Source organism: Rhineura floridana, chromosome 2, assembly GCF_030035675.1.
Source record: "Rhineura floridana isolate rRhiFlo1 chromosome 2, rRhiFlo1.hap2, whole genome shotgun sequence".
NCBI classification, from domain to species: Eukaryota; Metazoa; Chordata; class Lepidosauria; order Squamata; family Rhineuridae; genus Rhineura; species Rhineura floridana.
The window spans coordinates 19,797,687-19,824,424 of NC_084481.1; the positions used below are offsets into that span (position 1 = coordinate 19,797,687).

At 39.6% G+C, this 26,738-nt stretch overlaps 2 protein-coding genes and 1 long non-coding RNA gene across 15 annotated transcripts in view; 2 read left to right on the forward strand and 1 right to left on the reverse strand.

Annotated features, from left to right (window-relative positions):
- The window catches only part of LOC133376263 (uncharacterized), a 28,703-nt gene extending 18,405 nt beyond the window's left edge, over window positions 1-10,298 (forward strand). For both annotated transcript variants that reach the window (XR_009760437.1, XR_009760436.1), the window contains 2 exons: window positions 1,525-1,736; window positions 2,974-10,298. This is a non-coding gene — a long non-coding RNA (uncharacterized LOC133376263). The remainder of the gene's footprint in view (window positions 1-1,524; window positions 1,737-2,973) is intronic.
- On the reverse strand, window positions 700-12,877 carry NDUFB3 (NADH:ubiquinone oxidoreductase subunit B3). Of its 7 annotated transcripts, none has more exons than XM_061608036.1 (4): window positions 12,687-12,876; window positions 3,730-3,816; window positions 3,487-3,615; window positions 700-946 (listed from the first exon to the last, which is right to left on the reverse strand). In XM_061608036.1, exons 3-4 carry the CDS (start codon window positions 3,612-3,614, stop codon window positions 790-792), a joined length of 285 nt encoding a protein of 94 aa, XP_061464020.1. In that variant the 5' UTR covers window position 3,615; window positions 3,730-3,816; window positions 12,687-12,876; the 3' UTR covers window positions 700-789. The 7 variants fall into 7 exon arrangements, with proteins under 7 accessions (XP_061464020.1, XP_061464019.1, XP_061464018.1 ...); XM_061608035.1 differs by having other exon boundaries at window positions 3,487-3,618; window positions 12,758-12,875; XM_061608034.1 differs by having other exon boundaries at window positions 3,487-3,618; window positions 12,687-12,875.
- The window catches only part of HYCC2 (hyccin PI4KA lipid kinase complex subunit 2), a 69,505-nt gene continuing 55,640 nt past the window's right edge, over window positions 12,874-26,738 (forward strand). The window contains exon 1 of one of the 6 annotated variants that reach the window (XM_061608014.1): window positions 12,874-13,172. The gene's annotated coding sequence lies outside the window, so the exon portion shown is untranslated. Of the gene's footprint in view, window positions 13,177-23,893; window positions 23,955-24,958; window positions 25,047-26,738 lie in introns of those variants that run through there. The other 5 variants (XM_061608009.1, XM_061608008.1, XM_061608016.1 and 2 more) reach the window with 5 other exon arrangements.

A 26,738-nucleotide genomic window follows, 5' to 3' on the forward strand; every position in this document is an offset into this window, starting at 1 on the left:
GACATGCATGCATGCACGGCAGATGTTCTATCACTGAGCCATGGCCCTTCCCCAAATAAGAATGTCCTTATGACAGCATTCCATACAGCTGTTATAGTATGAAAACATTTTTGCCCCATACAGCAGCAGCCCAACACTAGCCCAAGATGCTGCCTAGAACATTCACACATACTTTCTATGGGCGAGGACAAGGACCCTTTTAAAGGAGAGCTAGGATAGAGTAGTGGTTAGTCTTGGGAGTGGAGAGACCTGGATTCGAATCCCTACTCAGGCTCGAAAGTTCACTGGATGATCTGGAGCCTCTCAACTTCTCTCAGCCTAACCTACTTCACAGGGCTCTTGTGAAGATAAAGGAGGGGATTAGCCACATCTGTGTGTGCCACCCTGAGCTCCTTGGAGAAAGGGTGAGACATAAATGTGAATAAATGCTAATAATTTGGGCAGCCACCTGGACTACAAACACAGGCAAAGTCATCCCTGTGGCACCACATACAACAGTAGTCACGTCTATATTGGCCTTTTAGTTTCTCTCCTGGTCTCTTGTCCAATCAAATGGATGAGAAAGCAATTAGGACAAAAATAATCCCAGATCTATATTGCTTCACCATGGCATTCCAATCAGGTCTACCAATCAGAGGCTAATGAGTTTCAACCTCCTTCCTTCTCCAAGATTGGGGGGAAAAAGACAATACACCGAAATACTTGTTGAAGTACTTTAATAGGCATCTTTCTATGCAAAGTCAAAACACAACTATTGATTCAGAACTTGGAAGAGAAAAAAAAAGATCTTCAGTGGTGCCCATCATCTTTCTTTGGAGGGAAAAACGTATACTCAACCGCAAGAGCTATGACAAAAGCTGCAAATCCCCATTTGAATCCTTTGCCAAAAACTTCCATGACAGTGACAGGTTTTTCAAAGACACCCTTATACCTCCATACTTCGTTGCTAGAAGCAAAACAAAAACAAAGACAAATGAAAACTAAAATATGTCCTGTTGGCCTACAAATTTAATGATACATCCTGAAGCAACAGCTGAAAAGTGTTGTGGTTCCCCATCCCTTCCCCCTCAAATATTTTTTTCTGAGAGTTCCATCACTTAAGAATTGTTTTTCTTTATAGGTTGTGTTTATGGCTTGCAGTCTCTTAATAAGAATCCACAGAGCTGTATTCACAAACCTCCATATAATTTTCTTTGTCTGTCCACTATAATCATGGAGCTTCTTTGGAAGAACAGTTCTTTAACAGTTCTTTTAATGCCATCCTGGGAAAACATTCTAGACTGTCAAACCCCTTCTCTAGATAATACAACATCCTTTCTTGCAAGAGTCACTTGGTACTTAACCTTCAGGCACAATAAATGCTAGCAATTTAACAAGCAAAGACAACTGACAAGTGGGAGTAACTAACAATGCAATGCTATACATGCCTTCTCAGAGGTAAGTTGCATTGAGTTCAGTGAGGGGACTGCCATGTCAGGAGCAAGCACTACAGATACTATCTGAACCTTCACCATTTTCCATCAGGATCTAAACTCCTACTAATCTATGAAGAGCTTCCTCACGCTGTTGAGACAGCCAGTCTCCATTGCTAGCCTAAGACATTATGCTGGCTGAGGAAAAGGACGAGACTTTCTCCGCCCTTCCCCCTCAATTCCATGTACAGAAACCAACCACGCTGGCAGCTGAACTTCACTTCAACACCGATGATCACACAGGAGGCAGCAGACAAATTTAAGGTGTGTGGCATTCACAGCTCTGTGCTCTAACTGAGGGGAATAGCTGGGGAGGGGGGGGGCAGGATTCTGCCTAATGATAGGGCCGCTGGGTCGATGAAGAGCTGTATTCAAATGCTAGTGCTTTGCATCATTTTCTGGGCTTCATATCTGGCAACGTTCATTAGACTTCCACTTACAAAAAGACAAGCCGTAAATAAGTGATATTTGAGGGACAGCCTAATGATGGGAAAATACAAGGTTAGTATTAATAAATGCAGAGGACTGTGGTGCTAGACCTCAGAGTATGTGTTGGTAAATAATTTAATGGATAGTACAGCTTTTTCCGCTATAGCTTTAAGAAAAGAGCCAGGTTTAGTCTAAAACATTTTTTTTGGCTGCCTATATCTGCCTTGGGCAGCGCTGAGCCCAGTGCTTCTTTAAAAGGTAGCACGTCATAATTAAGCAATCCAAGGAATCTGGGAGTTCTGGACAACTCTCTGCTGGTGTTGCATGGGGAAATCCACTTTCCTCTCACACTTCTTAAACAAACTTGAGTGACTAGACCTCCAATTTCTTCTAACGCCCTGGATTACTTGAATGGAAGAGCACTGCTGACCTGGCATTATAACAGTCCTAACTTGTGAAGTAGTCCGAGTGTGGATGCAGATAGACCCTAAGGCTTAAGACACTGACCATCTTTATATTAATATAGTTTTGGGTCAGTGTTTTTTGAGTGTGTGTTTTGCCCTAAACAACATTTTGTAACATAAAAAAAATAGTATACACGTTTTGGAAACCCCACTCCACAGTCGCCACCTTCCATGCCACTCCTCTTTAGAAAGCAGTATTTTACATTACGCCTACTTGCTTGTAATAATCCATTTGACTCTTAAACATAACTATGCTTTAAAAAATACTTTGATATTAAAAAAATCCAGATGCAATTTAGTGTGTACTCAGAAGGAATTAAAAAGTGAAATACATGCTGAAAAATATTGGGGTGGCAGTTACTTGATTGGGGTCTTATTCAATTAAATTTCAATAAAATTACATAAATTCACTTATGCCTGAATATTATACCAATATCTGATGAAAAAACAACATGCCGTTGTTATTGTAAGAGGTATTATTTTTGTACACTGCTTGGGTTTGTTTGATGAAGTGGTTTATAGTTTTTTCCTCAATAAATACATAAAATATTAGAACTTGCCCTTTAAAATAAAATAAAAATGTGTTGGTTATTTTATTTTTTTGACAGCATGCAATAATCCCCCACATGTGTGCCAAATTCTGGAACAAGCTGAAGAGCAGCAAGACATCTCAGTGCTTTCTGAGGCTCAGTACAAGCACTGGGTGGGTCCCTAAAGCGTGAGTGCGGAACCTCGGGCTCTGTGGCTAAATGCAGCCCTCTATGCTTTCCGGTATATCCTTGGAACTCTCCCCTGATGACACCTTCTCCCCAGGTCCTACCCATCACTGGCCCTCCTTCATACCCAGAATGTTTTGCCTGGCTGGAATATGTCCTTGAACTCTAATAATGCTGCTTCCTTGTGTGGATGGAGTGTGTAGAAACTAGTCTACTGGAGAAAGGTAAAATTAACATTCAGTGCACCACCCGCTTTGGCCTTTGGTTCCATCCACCATTGGCATGTGGCCCTCAGAAGATTGCTCAGAAGAGAATGTAGCCCTTGAACTGAAAAGGGTTCTCCACACTTAACCTAAGGGTTTCACTGGGCTGTGTTCCTGAACTGACTTTTATGCCCTCTCTTACCGAAGCCATGGATCCTTCAGACCACGCCGAGCCAACCTTTCCTGGACCTCTTGTAGGGGAGTGCCTTCTACCTTCCAGACTCTGTAATCCGGAAACACCATTTTGCCATGTTCATGTCCGTGCCCCATGCTTCTAGGGAAAGATTTTTAAGAAGCAGCTCTCACAAGATATAGTGTACAAGGTTATTTATAATTTTGCACTCAGATCTTATCTTTTTAAAATAATAGGAAATGCACCACCCACCTTATAATGGCCACATAAGAAATGTGCCAAGTATTGTTCAGAGAGAACTCCGATTATTCCTAACAGTTACTCTACTTCGCAAAGGCCCTTTAAGAAATGAACAAACAAAATGAAAACCCAAACCCTAGATCTTATTAAGTAGTGCTGAGCTTATACTAGAACCACACAGAATCTGACACCCACTAACAATTGTCATGAAATGGATAGGAGAATCAGTCTTGTTCTTTATCATTTCCTTTTGTAAACCAAATTTATTTATTTATTTATTAAATTTATTTGTCGCCCATCTGGCTGGTTGTCCAGCCACTCTGGGCGACGTACAAGATAAAAAACAATACATTAAAACGTTAAAATTTAAAACCATAACAGTAAAAACCTAACCCACCCCAAAAGCCTGCCTGAAGAGCCAGGTCTTCAAGGCCCGGCGGAAGCTCACCATAGAAGGGGCATGAGAAAGATTCCCTCCGGAAAGTTTTCCCTTCCTTTTAAAAATTTCATACATGGCACAAAGGGTGGCTCCTGAAAGCCTTCCTTGTGTCAATTTCACTGAGCCCGAACAGACCAATATAGGAGAAACATATATATGTATACACACAGGCTTGGAGTGGGTGGGGAAAGAATGTATAGTACAGATATCCCACAGTCTCCCTTAATGGAGATAGAACCATTCAGTGTGGGGGGCAAAATGCGTTTTTTTACTTTTCCTACCATAGAAGCAAATGGCAACCAAAAATGTATTTGAAAGAAATAAAAGGTATATACTTATGACTAGTAATACCAGTTTCTTGAATGAGGGGGTTGTCTATCCCCCAGCAGTCCTGGAACTGGCATTGGTTTTCTCTGTTTTATGAAATTAAATAGAAACCACTCACAAAGGAGCCCATTGCTACCTGGTAGCATTTTAAGTTTAATTTCTTGGTTGTGTTAGAGTGTGCGAAAGAGATCTGGCTTTTCAATGCAAATACAACTTTAAAAATAAGTCTCCAATCAACAAATGAGGAAATTACCCATTTTTATGAGACAATATGTATTTAGTAGTTCAAAGCTGCATTAAACTGCATTTTAATAAGCTTTATTAGTTAGTTAATTTTACATTTAGTATTTAAAGGACTTGCATTCTTAGAACTACTGTGCAAGATCATGGAGCATCTATTGCTTGTGAACAAGATGTACTGACTTGCATTAGTCATACTCCAGATCTGTTCATAATAAATATTAGACAATGACGCTTTACAGACATAATCATCATTCTGGTTTTGAAAGTACTCATTTGACTCAGCAGCAAGATAAGCACACAGAAAAGACTATACAAGAGTGAGGCCTAGAACTATGCAACTAAACGATAATGAGAAAGTTAATTGGCATTTTCCCATTCTTTTGACAGATAAGAACATGCATTTTAATGGGTACTTCAATAAACTTTAAATGATTATTTATATTTTCAAGACACAATGTATACTGACAAAGCTTTTAGTCCTCAAATAAACTTAAAAAAAATCCCACAAGGATGACATTTTACCTTTTGGTACAGGAGTAGTATCTAATATTCCCTGTTGCTCTTGTCCAGTCCCCTACCCCCCAACCTGCCTAATGTATCTGCTTTTCAAGTGACGTTGTGCATTTGACTAATCAAATAGTGTCAAACAATAGGCAGGTATTTTGAAAGCACTAACTTTATTAGGTTTGCAACCCTATGCATATTTACTTGAAAGTAAGCACTATTGAAAACAATGAAATTTATTTCTGAGTAGATATGCTGTCTACTGGGTTGTCTGAGTTGTTTACTCAGACTCTGTTATCTTTTCGGCACCTATTGAAGACCTTCCTCTTCCAACAAGCCTTTTAAGTAGATACCTTTATCCCAGTGTGCATCTGTACTGGAACTGATTTTAAGATGTTTTAAAATATTTTTGAAAGATGTGTTTTAAGATGCTTTGTTTCTCAGATTTTTGAAAGATGATTTTAGTGTTTTATCCTCTAAGAGGAAGGGCAGGATATAAATTTAATAACTAACTAACTAAATAAATGTACAGGATTATACTGCTGAACAACAAAAAGTTATTTTAATTATTAACAAGTTTGATACATATACCAGTTAGGAAAAAAAAGCAACTTAATATCATTTCTCAACTACAGCTACCTTTTCAAAAATGTACAGTAGGGCCCCATTTGTTGGCGTTCTGCTAATACGGCGGCGCCAGCAGGGCAATCAGCTGCAGCGCGGGGGTACTCCAGCTGACAGCTATCAGCTGGAGTGCGCTAGCTCCCCACGCTCCAGCTGATTCCTGTCAGCTGGAGCGGGGAGCTTGCGCGCTCCAACTGATTGCGTGCTACAGCTGATTGCGCGATCAGTTGTAGGGCAGGGAGCTCATGCACTACAGCTGAGTAGGGGCCCACTTTCTGGTGGTTTTCGCTTTTCGGCAGAGGCCTGGAACAGAACCTGCCATATGAGTGGGGCCCTACTGTAATGAAATATAATAAAATGTCTACCAGTACTGGGCCTAGTTGCATAGATACAAATGGAATTGAACATGACTTTTCTGTGGCTTTTATTCCTGTATGCCAGGGTCAGACTACAGTTAAAAAATGTAAATGTACTGCCTTCAAGTCGATTCCGACTTATGGCGACCCTATGAAAAGGGTTTTCATGAGGCTGAGAGGCAGTTGTGCTATGTAGGCAGTAGCTAATGATGTAGGGTGGAAAAAGTTTTCAGTGCTTTATTTGTCAATAGAAAAAAATTCATTTCATAAGTTCATTAGTAACAATGAATGGATACCACTTGCAAATACAATACAGTTTCAAAGTTGCAAGTAAATTAAACATGCTAAATTAGATCACTCTGTAGGCTATCAGGAAATTTTCCAAAACAAACTGAAAATTTCCCGATGCAATTACCCTAATCTGCATAGGGAAATTTTGAATTCAAAATTTCCAGAAAACCTACATCACTGGCAGTAGCCAAACAGCAGCAGGCTGTCCTAGGCAGCATCCTTTGCCACTGATGGCTGCCCATATTCCCTTTTGGAGATGCCCGCAAGTATAGTGGGGAAGGGGAAGTAGCAGGAGAAGCTTAGCTATATTCCTGTTTGTCCAGATTGCTGCAGAGCTAAGGGGCAAGGGGCTTCAACCTTTCCCTTGCTAACAAAGGACACCATACTGAAATTTAAAAAGTAAGCTACCAACCTATGTGGTGGCTTTCTTGGGAGAGAGCCAGTGTTGTGTAGTGGTGAGAGTGTTGGACTAGGATCTGAGATATCAGGGTTTGAATTCTCACTCAGCCATGAAGCTCACTGGGTGGCCTTAGGCCAGTGACTGCTTCTCAGCCTAACCTACCTCACAGGATTGTTGTGGTGATTAAATGAGGATGGGAGAACCATGTATGCCACCTTGAGCCGCTTGGAGAAAAAATGGGACATAAATGCAATGAATGAATGAATTTGACTGTCTTTGGCAGCAGTGAAAAAAATAAGTGGTCAATTGGCAACATCCAATTAGTAAATTAACTGGCTTGACAATCCTAATTTCAGCACAGAATCCCTGCACCAGCAAATAAAAGCCAAGTAGGATATATAGCAGGCATATAAATCGCTAGTTGTCTGGTGGCCTGGAGGAGATTCTTGCTTGCCACAGGTGACTAAACATGGAAGCCTTGCAAAAACTGGTATTTTCTTTATTTCTTTTAGGCCACAAATGACTAAGGCTGCAATCCAATACATATCTACTCAGAAGTAAGCTTCATTGCATTCAATGGGACTTACTTCCAGGTAAGTGTGTGCTGGATTGCCGTCTAACATGGACAATGCTCAAGCAGATGGACTAGGAAAGTTTCTGAACTTATTTGCCAGGCTCACATCCCGATAGACTCTCTGATCTGTTAGGGATTACCAGGTAGGTTAAGTAAAATCTGAATTATATGGCACATCTAAGATTATATGAACAACACAAAGCTACTGAACTGGTGCTCATTATATGCAGTGGAATGTGTAAGCAATGGAAATACACAGTATTTCTTCATTTTTAGAGCTTCCAGTCCCTTTGACAGCCAGAGTTTGGCTACTGGTATGCTAGTTTCACTGCTATAGTAACACTGTTCTAGGAATATAGCAAGAGATTTCATCAGACCAGCATTTATTCCATGAATGGTTGAGAGTCATTGATGTCTCTGTCCTCCTCTCCCGATTATAAGACTTACCAGCTATCATTATTTCAGAATTACCTGGATACAGCATCAGCCATTTCACTTTAGTCTGACACATACATACTCTGCTAATAACTCGGACACTGGATAAGAGCAGACATTGCAGCTCATGGTTTGGATAAAATGGAAGATATACTGCTGCTGCATTATTAGGATATTGATAATGCTGAACTGCATATCTCATCTGATTGGATCCGGGGCCTGATATAAGTCCTGAACAGGCTGGAATCCTGGACTAGGCAATCAGCACATTTTAAAAACATTCCAAATTCAGTATTTTGTAAACTTACAGTTTTTAAAACTTCACCCTTCTCATAATAGCTATGTTTTGTTTAATCTTGCTGTATTCAGACCCCTCCCCTTCAGTAATCACGTATCTTCAGCTTGGTTTGCGCTATGATTCAAAAAAGCTTAAACTGTGTTGAAATACAGGACACTGAAAATATCTCCTGAATAGGGTTACCAGGTCTCCGGTTTTTGGCCAGAGTCTCCGGTTTTTGGCCCCCCCCCCCGTCTCTCTGGCTAGCGCCCCTTAATCTCCGGACTCTCAGCTTCAATTTAAAAAAAAAATAAGTTTCTAGGTGGTCTGGTTCCCGAGATATACACCAAAACGTCAACCGCCCCCCGTGCGACTGTTAAATCTGTTTTACAGATGTTTAGAACAGCTCTTAGCTCTAACTACAACTCCCATCAGCCCAATCCAGTGGCCATGCTGGCTGGGGCTGATGGGAGTTGTAGTTTTAAAAAGGTAACTTGTTCAAGCTCTGGCTCTAACCCTGCCCTTTCAGGATTGTAGCTAATAAATGAAGCCAGGGTTGTGACTTCTTGATCCAGGCATGCCTAAGCTTAATTTCAACGTCAGAAAATGGAGGCTTTCAGATTTTGCAGCTTGTGTAAGTAATATGGCTTAAAGTTTTTTTCCTCTTCCGTGCAAGAGTCAGACCCTAGGCTATGAAATATGAAAGTATTTAATCCAATACTCCATTAGGACTTACTTTTGAGTAGACATGGTTAGGATTATATGGGGTGTATTTTTACACCTCTGTGTGTGTGTGTGTCCTTTCCAACAACCCTGGGAGGTAGGGTTGGTGATTGGAAACCAAGGCAGCTCACAATAAGAAATAAATCACTTTTAAAACCAATAGCCATAAAACAAGTATAAACAGTTGCAAAACAGCTTAAAGTGGCATGATTCTGAATTTTGGGTTGAGTGAATGAAGTTTATTTATTTATTTATATTTATTTATATTCCACCCTTCCTCCCAGTAGGAGCTCAGGGCAGCAAACAAAAGCACTAAAAACACTTTAAAAATCATAAAGACTTTAAAATATATTAAAACAAAACATCTTTAAAAAATTTTTTTAAAGCTTTAAAAACATTTTTTTAAAGAAAAGGTTTAAAAACATATTAAAAAGAAATTCTAACACAGACAGACTGGGATAAGGTCTCACCTTAAAAGGCTTGTTAAAAGAACAAGTTCCTTATCACTTCAGGGTACAGTTTTTCCTGGTTAAGTAAGCCCCATTGAATACATTGGGACTTGCTTCTGAATAAACAAACATAGGATTGCACTATAAATATCTTTACAGGTTGTATAAATAATAAACATATTTGATAGTCATGCTTATATAAATATTTTGTCATACTGTGTCCCAATAAGTATCCGATTTCACACTATGGTTGTACAATACTTCCTTTACATTTTAAGTATGCCTTGGGGTGGTCATGGTTCTCCATTGTTTTCATCCTGAGGGGCAGATAGGCTGAGAGATGGTGAGTAGCCCATGGTCACCCACTACAGTTTATAGCTCATTTCCATTTTGAAAAATTATTTAAAACAATTTACATGCAGGCAAAATTTATTAAGTGGATTCACACAATACGTTTAAAGCACATCCAACTCGCATTTAAAGCACATGACGTCCCCTAAAGAATCCTGGGAAGTATAATTTCCCCATCACAGTTATAGTTCTCACCACTCTTAACAAACTGCAGTTCCCATGATTCTGTGATGGGATTCATGTGCTTCAAATGGGTGTTGAATGTGCTTTAAAGGAATGGTGTGGATCTGCCCTAGGTATGATGTGCATTCAAGAGTGAATGGAAAAGAACAATTTTAAAAGATACTTCTTCCTCTTACTCATTTCTCAGACCTCTTTCTGAAATGAAGGGTCAAATCTGTAAAGAAATTTGGAGCAGCCACGTTAAAAGATAAGGGCAGGGCATTCCAGGCAGGGGGTTGCCAACCCTGCTTGGATATGGATGTCTTTGTAGAGGAACCCTAGTCAAGGTTTACCAACAGCACAATCCAAACTATATCTACTAGAAGTCAGTCTTGTTGAGTTCTATGGGGCTTAATCCCTTAGTAAGTGTGTTTAGAATTGCAGCCTTCAGGAGCATCCATCTTTACTCCCGAATGCTCCCATCTAACATCTCCACAACACTAGGCTCCTTTGACCCTGCAGTGGCCTTCTGGTGACTGGCCTGGCCTGAAGGCACTTAACCCTTCTTGTGAAAAGCAAGTAGGCTAGATTAAATGTTCCCTACCCAGACTCCATTTTTTAGCTAAGATTTCTCTCTTAATTTCCAATCAGATTTTTTAAAATGGTATGCTCCAAGCAACTGTGATTGATGCTTAATGTATCATGCTTAATGACATCACTAGGGCCCACCCCGTGACATCACTAGGGCCTGCCCTGTGACATCACTAGCCCCCCCCTCAAATCTCAGGTTTTGGGTTGCTTCTGACCTGGCAACCCTACTCCTGAAAAAACAGGCTTCAGACCTTGCCCGCTTTGCATCCTGGGATAACCGACAATGTACCAATGCTGCTATTGTTTACGTTTGGTACACAGAGGTGAATGAAATGCTGAATTCACAGCACTCCATTGATCTTTGAATGATCATAAAACAAGCAAGAAACTTCAGTTGAAAAACAAGTTATTTCAGAATAATAAATCTGATACAATAGTCTTACAGTAGAATAAACGAGTACATAGTCTTACAAAAACAAGCTCTTCAGCACTCTTGCATGGGATATTCAGGCATAAGCACACTAACAGGCAGAAGAGGACATCAATAGTGCTTTATACAACTTGCTTTAAATTAAATAGGATTTTCATAAATGTGTTTAGGACCAGAATGTCACATGATTTAATAGCTATATTTGCATATATAACCACTAAGCACAGTTTTGCTTTGTTTTTAAATGCCTGGCTCTTGAATTTCAGAAAGAAATGTCCCTTTTCAAACTCCTGCAATCCTTGGTTATGACCATGTAGGCTCGCTAAAAATACTCTTATATTTTTATTTATTTCATTTATTAATTAAATTTATTAGTCATTTTCCTTCATAAAAATGAACCTGAAGCAACATATAATCAAAAGATTAAAACCAATATAAACTAACACTTTAAAAACAGCACATGGATAAGAAGGTGGAACAACCCTAAAAGAGGCTACATCATCAAAAGCTTTTCAAAAACCCTCCAAAAAATCAATAGCCAAATGTCTGGGAAAGGAATGTTTTTGCCTGGCTCCTAAGAATAGATAATGATGGTACCAGGCGTGCCTCTCTGAGGAGAGTGTTCCATAAGCAGAAATGCTCTTTCCACATCCCTAAATGTTGCCCAATTTCCTTTGCATGTGAACTATTCTCAGCTACAATGAACTTCCCAGCAGCCAAGGATAACACAAGCATAGGCTTTAAGGAGTTCAAAGCTTTTATTTTGAAATGCTAGGTCACCAACTGTGAAGATCTATATCAGAAAATGAATGCAGCTTAACTCAGAACATCACACTCTATATGCAGAATTTGCATCTTTCAAAGCCTATTCTTTGAAGCACACAAATTTCTTCTTTTTGTTGTAAGGGATTCAAGACATATTTCCTCCAGCTGGAACTTCTGAGATGAATCCAATAAAGTTTCAAACAAATATATTTCAATTCAAACCAGAATCTCCCCCATAAAAAAGAGCTAATCTGCCAGAAGATAGTAGCTGCATTAACAACAATAATGCTACATGCAAAATAGTTGCACTACTGCTATTTGCACCCATAAGTTAATATCTGTGAGATGATGAGCAATGCAACTCCCATCTTCACAATTTTGTAATTAAAAAAATCCATAGCAGGACTGTGAGCTATTTTTTATTTGCACCCAGCTGACCTACTCTACCTTGAGTGTCTACATTTGCTTCAGCTAGGGAGCAACTGCAGTAGTTCTCCCTTCATACATCACCAAACACTGTATACTTCATTTTCCTGCACTGGAGCGTTATTTTCTACAGGTGTGGTATTTTCTTTTAAGGTAACCAAACAGTAACACCACTATTTCCTCCTCCCTTCCTCCCAATAAAGTGTATGTATCATAATGGTGTATTGTCATTTTACTAAGGAACATACACAGGGCTATTCCACTGTTATCTTCACATCAGTCTTGCATTGTAGGTGGTGACTGATCGCCTGGAAGGGCTCCTTACAAGAAGTACTCCACAAGCTACCAGTATATCTTTGATTTTAAGATACCAGAACTACTGTGATGTATTCAATATCCCTTAGGGAAAAGGCCAAACTACAGTCAACCATCATATTGATGATCTTACATTTTTTATCTGGATCACTGACTATTAGAGCAGGAAACGAGGTTTCATTGTAAGGGTCAGATGCAGACTCTTAGGAGAAGATAAACGGGGGGGGGAGGAGGAAGAGAAGGAGGGAAAGCGTTTAGGATAGAAGGAACTTATAACCAACCCATACCTAGCAGTTAGATGACCCTTCCGCAGAACTTCAAGGAGCCTAACCGGAAACGGAAACCAGTCCGTACCTACCAAATTCTCCAGGAAACTCCAACCTAGCTCACAGGATTCCGCTGCTAGGGAACACGAAGAAAGCGAAGAGGGTTCTTCCGGGTTCAGAAGCCCCTCCCCCTTCAGGCTCTGAGCTGAGGCGCTTCGGTGTAAAGTGTCCCTCCCCGCCAGCACGCACGCCAAGAGAGGGAAGCCAATGAACGCTGCCCTTGTTGGGGGCGGGCCGCTGCCCAATGGGCGGGCGCCTTGTTACGTTGCGGGAGCTTCTGGCAGGAGCTGGAGGAAGCGGCGGCAGCAGCGGCAGCAGCAGCGCCGATAGGAGGAGGAGAAAGGAGAAGGGAAAGGGTATTAGCAACAGCGCCAGTAGTAATGGTGGCGGCGAGAGGCCGCTGTGGCTAATGTCAGGATTTCCATCTTCGCAGGGCGGAGGAAGCAGGTTGGTAGGTGAACCCCTCTCTCTCCTTCCTCCCTCCCTCCCTCTCTCCCTCCCTCCCTCCCTCTCTCTCTCTCTCTCTCTCTCTCTCTGTTATCGAGCGCGGAGTTCTGCGCTCGATATAAGGCAGGACGGAGGGATTAGACTTGGATCGGGATGGCCAAGAGTATACCCGAAGCTGGGTCTATCCAAACAGGCGCGCCGGGTGCTGTGACAGCTCTCTCTCTCTCTCCCTTCCCCCTCCCCCTCCTCCCCGCTTTCAGGCAGGTTCCCTTTACCTCTCTGGTTTTAAACTTCCCTCCCGCGTGTGCCATGCAAAACCCTCCAGGACGCTCGTTGAGTTGTCCTCTTCCTCAGGAATTCTTGCCGCACCGCCACTGTATAAACAGATAGTGGTAGCCCTTTTCTTACCCTTGACAAGCTGGAGTCTCTCTTTCTGTTTCATCCTTTCCCCCTTCTCTTGTTCCAAGACTGGGTTCCTTTTCTCCCAAGGCAGGACCTTATTTCGTCCCTGTATCTGCTTGCTTCTAGAGTAAGCTTCAGACCACCACCACCACCCTTCTCCAAAATCACACAGCTCTGCCTGAGAGTTTTCATATCAGGACAAAATAGAATAATCTCATAGTGCCTTTTTTTTGTAAGATGTTTGATGAATCTTTCACTTCAGGCTTGCATTTACTGCTGGTGTTTTCTTTTCCCCAAGATGTCTGAGGCCCCTCATTGCACCCTTATTCATTCATGGAATTGTTAGCAACACACTTTGGAAAGGTAAAGGTGCCCCTGCACTTGTAGTGCGAGTCGTTTCCGACTCTTAGGGTGACATCTTGCGACGTTTACTAGGCAGACCGTATATATGGGGTGGGATTGCCAGTTCTTTCCCCTGCCATCCACTTTACCCATCTTAAAAATAAAAAGTGAACCCCGTTTTCCAGTCAGTAATGCATCTTTTGGTTTGTGATGTTGATCTTTGAGGTGCCTTTTCAAAAAAAAGTTTCTCTTTGCGCTGTCATCCCTTTCTGAATTGGTTTCTGGGAATGCTCTTCTTAACATTAATTTATGATATTGTGTGAGAAATGTGACTGAGCAAATTTGGTAGGGACACTTTTACACCTGCAGGTTATGTAAACTCTCAGCTACATTGCACATGCAGGCATTCACCTACAGACTTTGTATAGAGCGTATACATAGATTACATTCATAAAAACACATATGCATCTGTAGCTTTGAAGTTAGAAGAGAAAAGGCATCTGTTCACACTACTTAGTGTTGGCATCTTAGTGTTGGCATGTTGGCATCTGTTCACACTACTTAGAATACAGTTTCTTTAAAACATAGATTGGGTTGGTGGGCTTTCAGGAAAAGCAGAAAACAAGCATTCTGTAATCCACATTGGGAGGTAAATGAAAGTTCAGTATTTCCTTAGACTTGAATATTAATTCTATTTATTATAGCTTTGTCCCCTCAAGTAATTGCTTTTAGGGAGCTTGTAGCTATTCAAAGGGATGAGTAAGATGTATGTTAATTAAGGTGTCTTCTGAAGATGATTCTAACTTGTAAGTCAGATGCCATTATGTGGGCTGGCTGGCAGATGCACCTGGGCAGTGTAATCTGTTCTGTCTTCTGTGTTGTGTTCTAGAGTGCGTAGCTGTTTTCTGGTTAAGAACAAAAATATATCTTACTGCTAATCTCGTTATTTTGTGTCTACAGGCAGGTTAGGACAATCTATTACAGTTAACATAGGAGAGGGAATTTTTTAGCATGTTTGTGTCAGACATTTAAAATGCCTCATTCAGAACAAGCCTCAATTTTTTAGTCTTGTTTGATCAATTGTCTTACAATGTTAAGTTTTTATTATGTGGTAATCAAAGATTGGAGAAAGGAGCTTGCAAAAGAACAAGGTTAACATCTAAACAAGGTGTAGCCAATGTAGTATCTTTCAGATGTTGTAGAATACAACTCCCATCATCCCTGAACCTAGGCCATGTTGGCTGGAGCTGATGGGAGTTGTAGTTCAAAACATCTGGAGGGCACATGGATTGGCCATCCATGAGCTAAACCATTTGGACTAGGTTGTCTGTCCTTATTTGGTTTCATTGTTGATATATTTGTTTCTTCTTTAAGAGAAGATCTGATATGGATAGCCTTTCCTGTTCCTGGGATGCAATTACAATCTAGGCAGGAGTAAAGTGGTCTTCACATGCTTGGCTTTACCTTAGATGCAAAACTGATTAGTGTTCTATCTTTAGACAGCTAGCTTGTGTGTGCTTACTGGTTTGTGGTGCCCATCGTATGCAGGCAGTTCATATTAAATGTATAAATCACTTTGTGTTACTAAGTATGTTTAATCTTGTAGATAATGTTAATTTTTAGTATTTGATAATATTTGATAACTTGTTTTTTTATTCATAAGAATTGAATAAAAATGATTTTTTATTCATAAGAAGTGACGCATGATTTGCCTACTGTAGCAGAATAGGTTTATATTGGAGGGGGCAGATGTTAATGTTGATCTCAATTGGATGAACCATCTGCTCATGATACATAAACTATGACTTGCCTCAGAACCATATTGTTAGTAATAGTAATCCTAGATGACAAGGGAGTTACTTTTCTTTACACAGGTGAAATAGCTATAATTTTGGTTTATCCTACTTATTTTTTTCCCAATAGATGGGGTGGGGGGGAGAGAGGATGCTTGAGAACATCTGTGTCATTGGTATTTTGACCTTCAAGCTGTTTACTGCATCCAAATACACTATTTTAATGGGTTTCTAGATGCTCCCTCCAAAGACCATCATAGGCAAATATTTTACATAAGGTATATGTGGTGCTCTTGAAAAGCGTTATGAAGAATGGGCAAGATTGGTCATGAAATGAGGAAATTCTGACAATAGGTGTCGAAGAATCTCATATGCATTGTAAATATTTCTTCTCTTCTGGGGTTATATAAGGCTACACATGCAGTTATTTTATTTTCAGGCATTTATGTGTTCTGAACTTTTCTATAGTAACAATAGCAAAATGAGAAGAGATTGTGTAGTATAAATGTTCTTTCTTAAAACTCAGCATTTTATAAAAAGTCTGTAAATGAAGACAAATGTGCAGCAACGGCTGCTTAAATATTATTATTATGAGCATTCTCGTTTTCACAAAAAGTTATGCAAAGTGGCTTATAAATAATAGCAATTGCGAATTAGTATCCAGTTTGATGGTTACTGCTAAACCATTGCTTGCATCCTTACAGTCTACTTTGTATCTTATATTTCAGCCTACCTAATTTATTATCACATCCTCTACTCTGAGCATAGTTTAGAAATGCACTTGAGTTTTATGTATGCCTCACTTGCTCTAGGCTCCAGTGGGGTCTCTTTTTGACTTGTTAAGATTTGCAGAGTGGCTGCCTGTTTTGGAAGGCTAAAGGGAGGATTGTGCAGAGGCTTGCTCTGTCTGTGGACAGGTGGTTGTGGAGGTATCTATGGAAGGACATCATGGGTGCATCAGGTGGATGTTAACCACTGCATTCTCATTTGTAAAGTTCTCAAAATGGAAGGCAAATGTATATAATGGGATGCATATAGATGCTTACGGTAATATGAGGTCATCATGAATGCTTGCAGCCAAGGTATAATAGTAGCTGTAGACTACTATTTTGCAGTCCTGACTAACAACCTATACTCCTAGAGAAAGTAAAGCAGCAGAAGCCTGCTGGTTTTTGGATTTTGAAATGTTTTGCTTGGGAATATCACCCCCCACCCCCAGCAATGGGAATATTTGAGAGCTCTTGACCCAATCTATTGCTATTGGTACAGTTCTGCACAGTTCAGCTCACTAGACTAAACATTTTCTTCCTGCTCTGTTACTGCACTTATTTTCCCCTCCCTTACTTTATCTTCCCCCCATTCTCTCTTTATTAGTAGGACAACACAGAAATCTGTATTATAGTCTTGTTTGATCCATCATTTTAATGTAGTTAAGTCTTGTAGGGTTGGGAGACAAAACCAAGAGCTTTGGTTTATATTTATATTGTGTTTATAAGAGATCTCATGATCTTTCCCCTCATTTTCTTATAATTTATTGGGGTACATCCTGTGCTCTATGAGTACAAGAATGCTCACTCAAAGGGAATTCTCCACTCCTCTTCCCCACTGAACCTGCCCTATGCTTCTAAAGATACCAAATTATACAGCCTTACTGCTTAGCATTTTGATTTGAGACAATGAGATCTCAGTGTTCTCTAGATGGTCTTGAGACAGTAGATGCCGCTGCATTACTTTACAGTTGATTTGTCCTTTTAGCTGTTCTATCCATGGGCTAGGTAAATATTATCTAAATAGAAATCTGATGATACTGGCTAAAATACTTTACCAAGGAATTACTTCTGCATTCCTTGATAAAATATAGGCCCCTGTAGAAGGTAATGGTTGTGATACAAAGAGGTTGAAGTGCATCTTCATTTGGTCACCTAAAGCTTTTAGATAGTTTCCTTTGAAGCTTCCTGCATAGAAAACCTGGCCCCTAAACTTAAGCATACAAAAAACACTGGGAATTGACAAGCAAGTTCTTGAAAAGGGAAACGATAGCTGTTACATATATAATATTTTCCTCATTGGGTTTGCCTTTAACACCTCTCATTTCAAAACACCAAATAGTTTTAAGAGCTGTCTGGAGGGTCCTTGATGAGAATATCTGAAAGGAAGGAGCCTTGCTTCACCTCCTTCCCCTGCTTATTGTGCAAACAGCCCTGAGAGTTATGGAAGATCAGTATAAAAATACATGTATTTGGTTGCAAATGTTTGTTTGGATTGTGAATGACAGTAGGATCTAAAAAGCAAACTATTTCTGAGAGTCCAACAGGGCATTTGACTTGTTTTTTCCTCAAACAGTAGCCCTCTCATGTCACATGGCAATCTAGTCATGAAATTTCCTTCAAGCTTATGTGAATTAGGTACCATTCTGTTTCTTCTACACAGTTGAATCACGTTTCATATCAAATTATGAACTAATTTGCCATGTGTTCACCTTCTAGTGTTTCAGATATTTTAGAATATACAATGAAAGTAAATAAATTAAATATGAATTGAAATGCTTTTCAATCTGTTAAATGAGATGAAAACTCTGAATCTCTTTGAAGATTAATATTGTGGGATGGTTTGTGAAGTTCTCCTAATGAAAGAAAGCCATAGAGGAAAGCAGGTTTACTGGTCTTATTGCAAGCCCTGATTGCAATAGCTTAAAACAGTGTTTCCCAAACTTTTTTTTGATTTTTTTTGTTGCTGGACTACAACTCCCATCAGCCCTAGCCAGCATGGCCAATGGTCAGGAATTATGGGAACTGTAGTCCAGCAACAAAAAAATAAAAAAAGTTTGGGAAACACTAGCTTAAAACATTAAGAATGGTTTCATTAGTTCTCAGTTTGCTATTGAAGTTGTAGCTCACTGTGTGTATCTGTTAGTAAAGCTAGTTTTAAAAATACTGCATTGCATTGAGAAGTAAATAAACTATATCTACCCTGCCAGAGCAAAAGACTGTTCACAAGGACAAATACAGCATGTTAGATAATTCTAAAGTGATTGTTTAGAAATTAAACTCTACACTTTATACCATCCCTATCCAGAGAGGGGTTCGTCAAGGCTGTCTTCTAGCCCCTTTTCTTTTTAATTTTTATATAAATAATATCGTTCATGAATTGAAAGGCCTTGAATACTTTCCTGTCACAATTTTAGATACTAAACTTTCAGTTCTTTTATCTGCAGATGATTTAGCTTTGATTTCACTTTCGCAAGTAGGGATGAGAAGGCTGTTAAGAGCTCTGGACAATTTTTCCACCAAAGAACATCTAGTAATTAATCACGACAAAACGGTAGTGGTTGTATTCGGAAGAAAAAGGAAAACCCATGTCTGGAAACTAAATAACATACTGATAAATCAACATTATAGTGTTAAATACTTGGGGCTGAGTTATCAGGCAAATCTTTCTTGGAAATCACAATTTGATGCTGTTAAACTGAAGGTCTTCCTCTCCGCGCATTCCCTTTTACACTTCTATAATACCAAAGGGGGAGGTCTGGTCTTTCCAACTGTTGAGGTCTTTAGAAGAAAAATAGTCCCTCAGCTTCTTTATGGAGCTGAGATTTGGGGACATGCTAACTTTTCTTCTTTAGAGTCAGTCCAGAATTCCTTTTTAAGATCCATGCTGGCTGTCCCTCAAGGCACTCCAGCAGCTCAACTGCGGATAGAAACTGGACTCCACACATTGGAATCTGCGGTTCACGTGGGCCTTGCCCTTTATTGGCTCAAGTTGGCCTGCATGACCGACTCCCGACTCCCCAAGAAATGTTTAGTCGAACAGATACAAAACCCATCCACATTTATGTGGTTTAAACGGACCAAGACAATACTTTCTGTCTATGGAATAAGTATTGATTCTTTCCCCTCAAATACATCAAAGAGAGCGAAGCATCTCTTAAGGGAAAGAATCTACCTTTATTCCAGAAGATGGGATTTGTATTCTATAAATCATTCAAACTTCTCCCCGTGGTATTCATTGTTTAAAACAAGTTCCGGTATGGAACAATATTTCACCTTTTTAACTTCCGTCTCCTTGAGAAAATCGTTTACATCATTGCACTTTCAAACTATGCACACGGCCCTTCTCGAAGGGAGATATGCAAAAGTTCCTATTGACCAACGAGTCTGTCCCGGTCTCTCTGGGGCCATAGAAGATGTTGCACATTACCTCCTTAATTGCACCCTGTATAATGCTCCAAGACTCAATTTTCTCTCCTCTATTCTTATATCATTGTCAAATAGATCTACCCTGGAGCAAATTTGTATACTTCTTGCCGGGGTTGATATTTATCTAACCACTCAAGTAGCGAAATTTGCCGTGGCAGCAGGCAAAATCAGAGCTAGATTGCATAAAAATCCATCTTAAATTTTACCTACGTAGTTTTTAAATGATTTAATATTTATGGTTCTAATTTCTAGTTTGTTTTAACTCCGTTTGTCCAGTCTAATGTTATATATTAAGTACATCACTATTTTTGATATTGAATTTCGTTTATACGTAATTTTTCTATGTGTATTGTGACGGCCAATGGCTATGAACAATAAAAGTACTACTAACTTTATAGATACAGGCACATTACTAACAGAGCAATCAAACTCAGGATAAACCAGCATAAGTTATGCTGGAGCAAGAGAAGCTGGCGTAAAGTTCCGCCATATCTAATTACCATTCAGGAACCTCTAGGTTAGCTGAATGCTGGCTCAGCTGGAAGCTGTGCACAGGGACCAGAAAGTAAAAGCCTGCTCTCCCAAATACCCATACTGAGGAGTAAGTCTTTTGCATTGATCTCTGTTGCAATTATTTTCTTAAACCTTTTTGCCAGCATAACTTTTGTCTGGGCTGGGACCTGCAGGAGTACTCTGAACACAAGTTGAATGTGGCCAAAGTCCCCTCACCTCGGCTGTTCCCCTGGCATTTATTTTAATTTTAATAATAATTTTATTATTGTATATGTTGCTATGTTTGCCGCCCAGAGAGCTGTTTGCTAGTCGGGCGGGATATAAGCTGAATAAATAAATAAATAAATAAATAAATTTATTGCACTTGTATACCGCCCCATAGCCGAAGCATGCCCATTTTCCGGGCCTTATGCCAGCTCTGCTTGTACCGGTCTCGGCTGAGCCAGGCTGAGGGACTTATGCCAGTATAGCTTGGCTGAGCCAGGACCCAGCTGGCTCAGCTGGACATCTGCTGCATCCAATTCCCCTCAGCCCAACATAAATGCAAGTTGGCTTGCGCCCTAAAAGGACTAAGGAATAGGACCATGTGTTTCTCTTCTTCTCTAATGTTGTTTGTTGCCTTTTAGTTCATAATGAGAAGTGGGGATAAAGTAAAATATCCTGTTTACTGAGCAGATCGTTGAGGATGGCCTCAACCTCAAGTTGTTGTACTCTTAAAAAAAAAAAATGCAAGGAAACCTTTAATGGAGTATCATGGAAAATCCCTAAAGCAATTAACTGAGCAGATATTTTCCATTTTTAATATAGATGCTTATATTGGATTGTACTATATTTATTTCACAAAAAGTTCCTTCATTGATATCTATTAGTGAATGTTACATAGCTCAAGGACTACAGTGTTCTAATAACTTTTTGGTCCTTTGTTCAAATGATGATGAAGAGCTGGGAGAATTCTAATTAGCTACAGGCTCTCTAACTGGATTTCTTACTCAATGAAGTAACATGCCAGGGATTCCCTTCCCTAGTACATTATGTTTTTGGAATTGGTCCCACTAGTCAATAAGCCTCAACTCAAAGTGCATCTCTTACAAGGACAGACTTCAGGTACTTAGTCTGCTCTGTTTTGCATTATCATATGCTCTGTCATCCCCCCTCCCTGCTCTCAATTTTAATACTTGACTTGTATGCTTTGTGCAAATATTGGACATGTGTTTTGCCCACCTTGAAAAGAAATAACAGCAATGAATAACAAATATTACAGCTTGCTTGAGAGCAAGTACCATATAAATTAGTAGGATTTCTTCTAAGTAAATATGGCTAGGATTGGGCTACAATTCTGAAGAAAACTGCCTGCCCCATATCATCCGCAAATCTTCATATCGTCTTCTAAGGCTGCTAGGATTTTTAAGTCTAGAAGAGTAAAATACAGTTTGGATATCCTATTTAATTGTAGATCATTGGTAAAAATGGGGACAGTATAAAACACTATTTCCATTAAACTTAAATATAAAGTGTATTTCAAAAATATTAGAGGATACTAAAAGGTCAAAAATATTTTTTAAAATGGAATTAAGTTAAATGTAAAGTCCATTAGGTCTACCAAAGCTCAGCCCTACCAAGTGAAATGTCCAGCAGTTTTTTTAAGTTTCCCCAAGAATCTCAGACATATTTTTTCCTGTTCCACACATTCTCTCATAATCCATTTCTATGTAGAGAGTCCTGGATACTTTTCTCCCATTCTTTGGCCAATCAGCTCTCTGCACCAGTCAGCCAATCTCAGTCCGAAAGAATTGCTATAGCCAGGAGATCCCACTTATCTGTCTCCAGGCAGAAAAAAATGTGTTTGATTTTTTTTAGTTTATCAGTGCTACTTGTTTGTTTGCCCAAGTTGTGCAGCTTTCACCTTCCTCCTGTTGTCAGTATCTAAGCTTAACTGGTCTACCTTTCTTGCAGACCAGGGAGCTGTTCTGAGCATGCTTGAAGGGTACATCACTAAACAGCTGGAAAGAGGCTTTTTATAGGCAGGCAGAAGAAAGGAGTGGTGGTTAGTTTGAGCAGCTTGCTTTTTTCTAAGTTAACATTTGCTAACAGAGAGAGAGCGCAACAGTGGACAGTGTGAGTCTCTGTATATAATAATTAAAAAACATTTTAAACTGTTTGCATGTATTTTTAAGTGACTGGGCTGGGGAATATTACTGGATGACTGGGAGGAGAAATGGTAGTCTGTAGTCTATGCCCCTAAACTTGGTGGACTATTGGGAGGTGGGTAGCTGGTGAAGGTAAGTTATTTTCCAATTCCTCCACATATCCACCCTCTATGTGCTTGGCAGTTGTCCTCTTCTGCAAGCATGTCTGCTCCCAAAGACTTTTGGAAAGTTGGGAGCAGGAAGTTGCAATAAGTCTTTACTCTCCCAATGTCCCATCTACCTTTCTATTCTAAAAGCCCACAAGATGCTTTTCCTTTCTATTTTACCTATAAAAGTAAAATAGTAACCTTTTAAAAAAATAATTTAAAAAATAAACAAATCACTCTTATTTTCCACAGTCCTCCACCTCCAAGGGCTGCGGGCCTAAGATAATTCTTCTTAGGTCTCAATCTCCTGAGGACACTATCTTGGAAATAAAATCAGCTGAACACAAGTGGGATTTATGCAATAATCAGGCCAGATTATGGTTGGCTGAAGCCTCAGAGGTGCACTAATTTGCAGGGGGTGGGCAGAAAAACATGGCCCTTTATTGTACAAAGATGCTTCACTCTGGTTAAAGGAACTGAAATTTGATGCCTATGATACAAGCACTAAGTCTCCCTTTGCATTTTATTCCTCCTTTGATATCTCAATAACAGTCCTGTGAGGTAGGTTAGGCTGAGAATTAGGAACTGGCCCAAAGGCCAGTGTGAGAACTAGGAAAGAATAGTTGTTAGAGTGTCAGACTTAGACCTGGGAGATCAGGGTTCAAATCCCCACTCAGCCATGAAGCTTACTGGATGACCTTGGCCCAGTCACTGGCTCTCAGGCTAGCCTTCCTCATAGGATTGTTGTGAGGATAATATGGAGAGGGCGGGGAGAACCAGGTACGCTACTGTGAGCTGTTTGGGGAAAGGGTGGATTGTAAGTGTAATAAATGAATAAATAAATCAGAAAATGAGCAAAAATAGTGAGTTCAATGACTTTAAATTGTGGAACTTCACATGCTCAGAGTATTTTTCTGTTTATAAAGTTTGACAAAATGTTTTTGTTTTTGTTTTGCTGGGAGTTGTGAAACTGCACCTGTTCAGGGTATCTTTTGGAGTCCACAAAAGGTTATGCCATAATAAATTGTTAGTCTTGAATTTAGCACAAAACTTATTTTGTGGTATCTTATTTCATGCATTCCTTTCTAGGAGAAGGGGGCCCTGTTTTGGAAACTCCATGAGGGTCTCCAGACACACTAATCTCACCTTGATTTTTGCATAAGCTTCATGGATTACCAAAAATGATGCATCTGATGAAGTGGACTCAAGCCCAAGAAAGCTTATGCATTCTTGAGTCATCAAGGTGGTAGTACTGTTCAGTTGTTTTGCTAAAATTGTACTGTGACCTACTTTACAGAGGTGTTGTGAGGATAAAAGACTATAAAACACTTTAGCAAATTTAAAATGCTATTACAAAAAGTAGGAAGCTACAGGGCATCGTTCAAACCAGAGTGTGCAGAGCCTATGTATAGTATAGTAGTATGGATTACAACCTGCCTGCAAAGCACCCCCCCCCCGGCAAGCCTGTCCCAGGAGAAAGCCACACATTGGATTTGCTGAGGACCTGCATGTAAAGTCCAGCGTGTGAACATCCTAGCTGTGTCCCAGATTCTTTTTTCTTTGTTTTTCAGATTTTTTTTCCTCTTGATTTCAAACCTGCATCCTCACTCCTCCCCTAGTTCAAAATCAGGGACAGGCAGGCTGGATATAGTTGTTTTTAATTTTTTTATTTGTTCTTATTTGTCATTATTACATGTACATTCACTCCACCTTTCCTCCAAGGAGCTCAAGGTGGCATTCATGGGGTCTCCTTTTCTCCATGTTATCCTCACTACAATCCTGTGAGGTAGGTTAAGCTGACAGACAGTGATTGGCTCAAGGTCACACAGTGACTTTCATGACTGAGTGGTGATTTTAACTGTAGTCTCCCAGGTCCCAGTCCAATTAATTTCCCTGCATTTCATTCCACATTCTGGAAAAAAGATGTGGAAATGAAGAAGCTGCTAGAGGGAGAAAATAATATTCCTCCATAGGCCTAGAAATATATGAGGTCCCTTGTTAACTGTCCTGTGAGGCACTGTTAAGATTGACCAATTCAGGCTGCAGTCTTGTACATACTTACCAGAGAGCAATCCCCATGGAATTCAGTGGGGGCTTACCTCTGAGTAATGTATGGTTATTCTGGCATCAGTCCAAATTAGAAATTACGGTAATAGGACTCCCTTCTGAACCAACGCTTATGTGTTAAATATTTTTTTAAAACTGCAGTGTTTAAGTGTCCACTGTTTCTTTACAAAGGAGGAGGATGGGGAGAGAACCAGAATAGGTGGAGGCCACACAGCTTTTCTGCCAGCAGAGAAGCAACTGTGACTGAAGGGACCCCTTCTAAATCAAAGTAAGACATTTTTCAGTTTAGTTAGGTGCTAACTATTTGTAAAACAGAAGTACTTATGTATCTACAGTATTTTTGCAAGGGGAGAAAGCCAGAACACTCCTGTGACCCTGTTAGCAGGCCCATTATATCTAGTAGGCACCAGCCACCAGTGTGTAAAGTAATACTGTATGCCTTTTGCCTACTTCTTCCTGGGTTTACCTGGTTTTATTCTCCTCAACTTTTTCTCTCTCTGTCTCCCCCTTCACTGTTCTTAAAGGCACAAGCCGAGTATTATGTTTAATTTAGCTTTGACCTCTATGCTAAATTAATGTGTCAAGATACTTCATTGCTGTGTGTGGAGCAATATTCTATCTTGGTTAAAGTTAATGGGATGCAGTCTCTACACAAACCCAATAATGGGTGTGGAATGTACTAACTGAGTAACTGTCTCAGTGTTTTCAGTCATAGTTAAGAAATGTTTTGAAATAAGCAGAGTTGATACATTTTGCTTGAGAGATGTTAAACTTTAGTTAATTACAGTTTAAATTTAATAGTTCTGCTGCTACGTACAGATTTTCAGGGAAGAAACCTTTTTCATAAAAGAAGAACCTAGTTTCTAGCCAATTGTGTTCAAAAACAGCTAACTTGTATATACCATCAGCTTTCTATTTTAGATTAAAGCTTCAGTCCTATACACTTTTACTTGGAAGTAATCCCTATTCAGTTCAATGGTACTTACTTCTCAGTTGACAATGTGTATAGGCTTGCATTGTAAATATTTTTTATTTGGCTGAATGTAAATTTTATCTTTATCTAAATGTCCAGATCTCAAGATGTTTTGTCTTCTGCCTTGAGTTAAAAACATTGGATTATTTTGTCAAATTCATATTCCTTGGCCAAGGAACAATTCTTTAAAATATTTCTTGAGACTTATATAATGATTATATTTAAAGACTAAGAGTCTGGAGTTCTAAAAAACTTCAGAGGAATGTTGTCTTAACTGGTCTAGTTAGCATAGAGAAAAACATAGTTGGTAAGTCAATATGTAGAACAGTGGTTCCCAAACGTTTTTTACCCGCATGGACCACTTGAAAATTGTTGGGGTTCTGAACAGACCACTTCATGATTTTTCTGCCTTTTGAACCAATTGTAATACACTCTGTCAGATGCTGTATGATTTTTAAGTGTATTTTATTGCTCCTTTTATTACTCATATATTGTATTCCATAGAATTCAAAGTGTAATACAACAATATACAATATAAGAAATAAAAGCGGCAATAAAAATACAATTCAATATGAATTTGAATTCTGAATGAATTGGATGTGCTGTCTTTCATCTGCAACTACAAATCCACAGACAGATTGCAGACTACCTGAATAAAGCTTGGTGGTTTGCAGTCCACAGTTTGGAAACTGGTTGATTACCAGATTGCTATGCTGCAGATTATTGCAGAGAGTCTCAAGGTGAGATTATTACAGAGAGTCTGAAGGTGGTATTTAGCTGTAGCCACACTTCTGAAGTTCTCAAGACAAACCATCCATGCTGGGCACATGTGTGGCATCCCCACATCCTCCACCCACTAGGGATGGGGGAGAAATTCAATACAGTATGCATTTAAAGCTGAATTTATCAAATTCACACTTACAAAAATATTTTGAGACCTGAAACACAGCCATTCTTCAAAATTTGCACTTATCCAAATTTTGTGAT

Bases quoted from the DNA above. Each gene is read 5' to 3' on its own strand.
- NDUFB3 (XM_061608040.1), bottom strand. From the start codon at position 3,614: ATGGGGCACGGACATGAACATGGCAAAATGGTGTTTCCGGATTACAGA. The intron at 947-3,486 runs GTAAGAGAGGGC...TTTTGCTTCTAG, and splicing joins CTGAAGGATCCATGGCTTCG to CAACGAAGTATGGAGGTATA.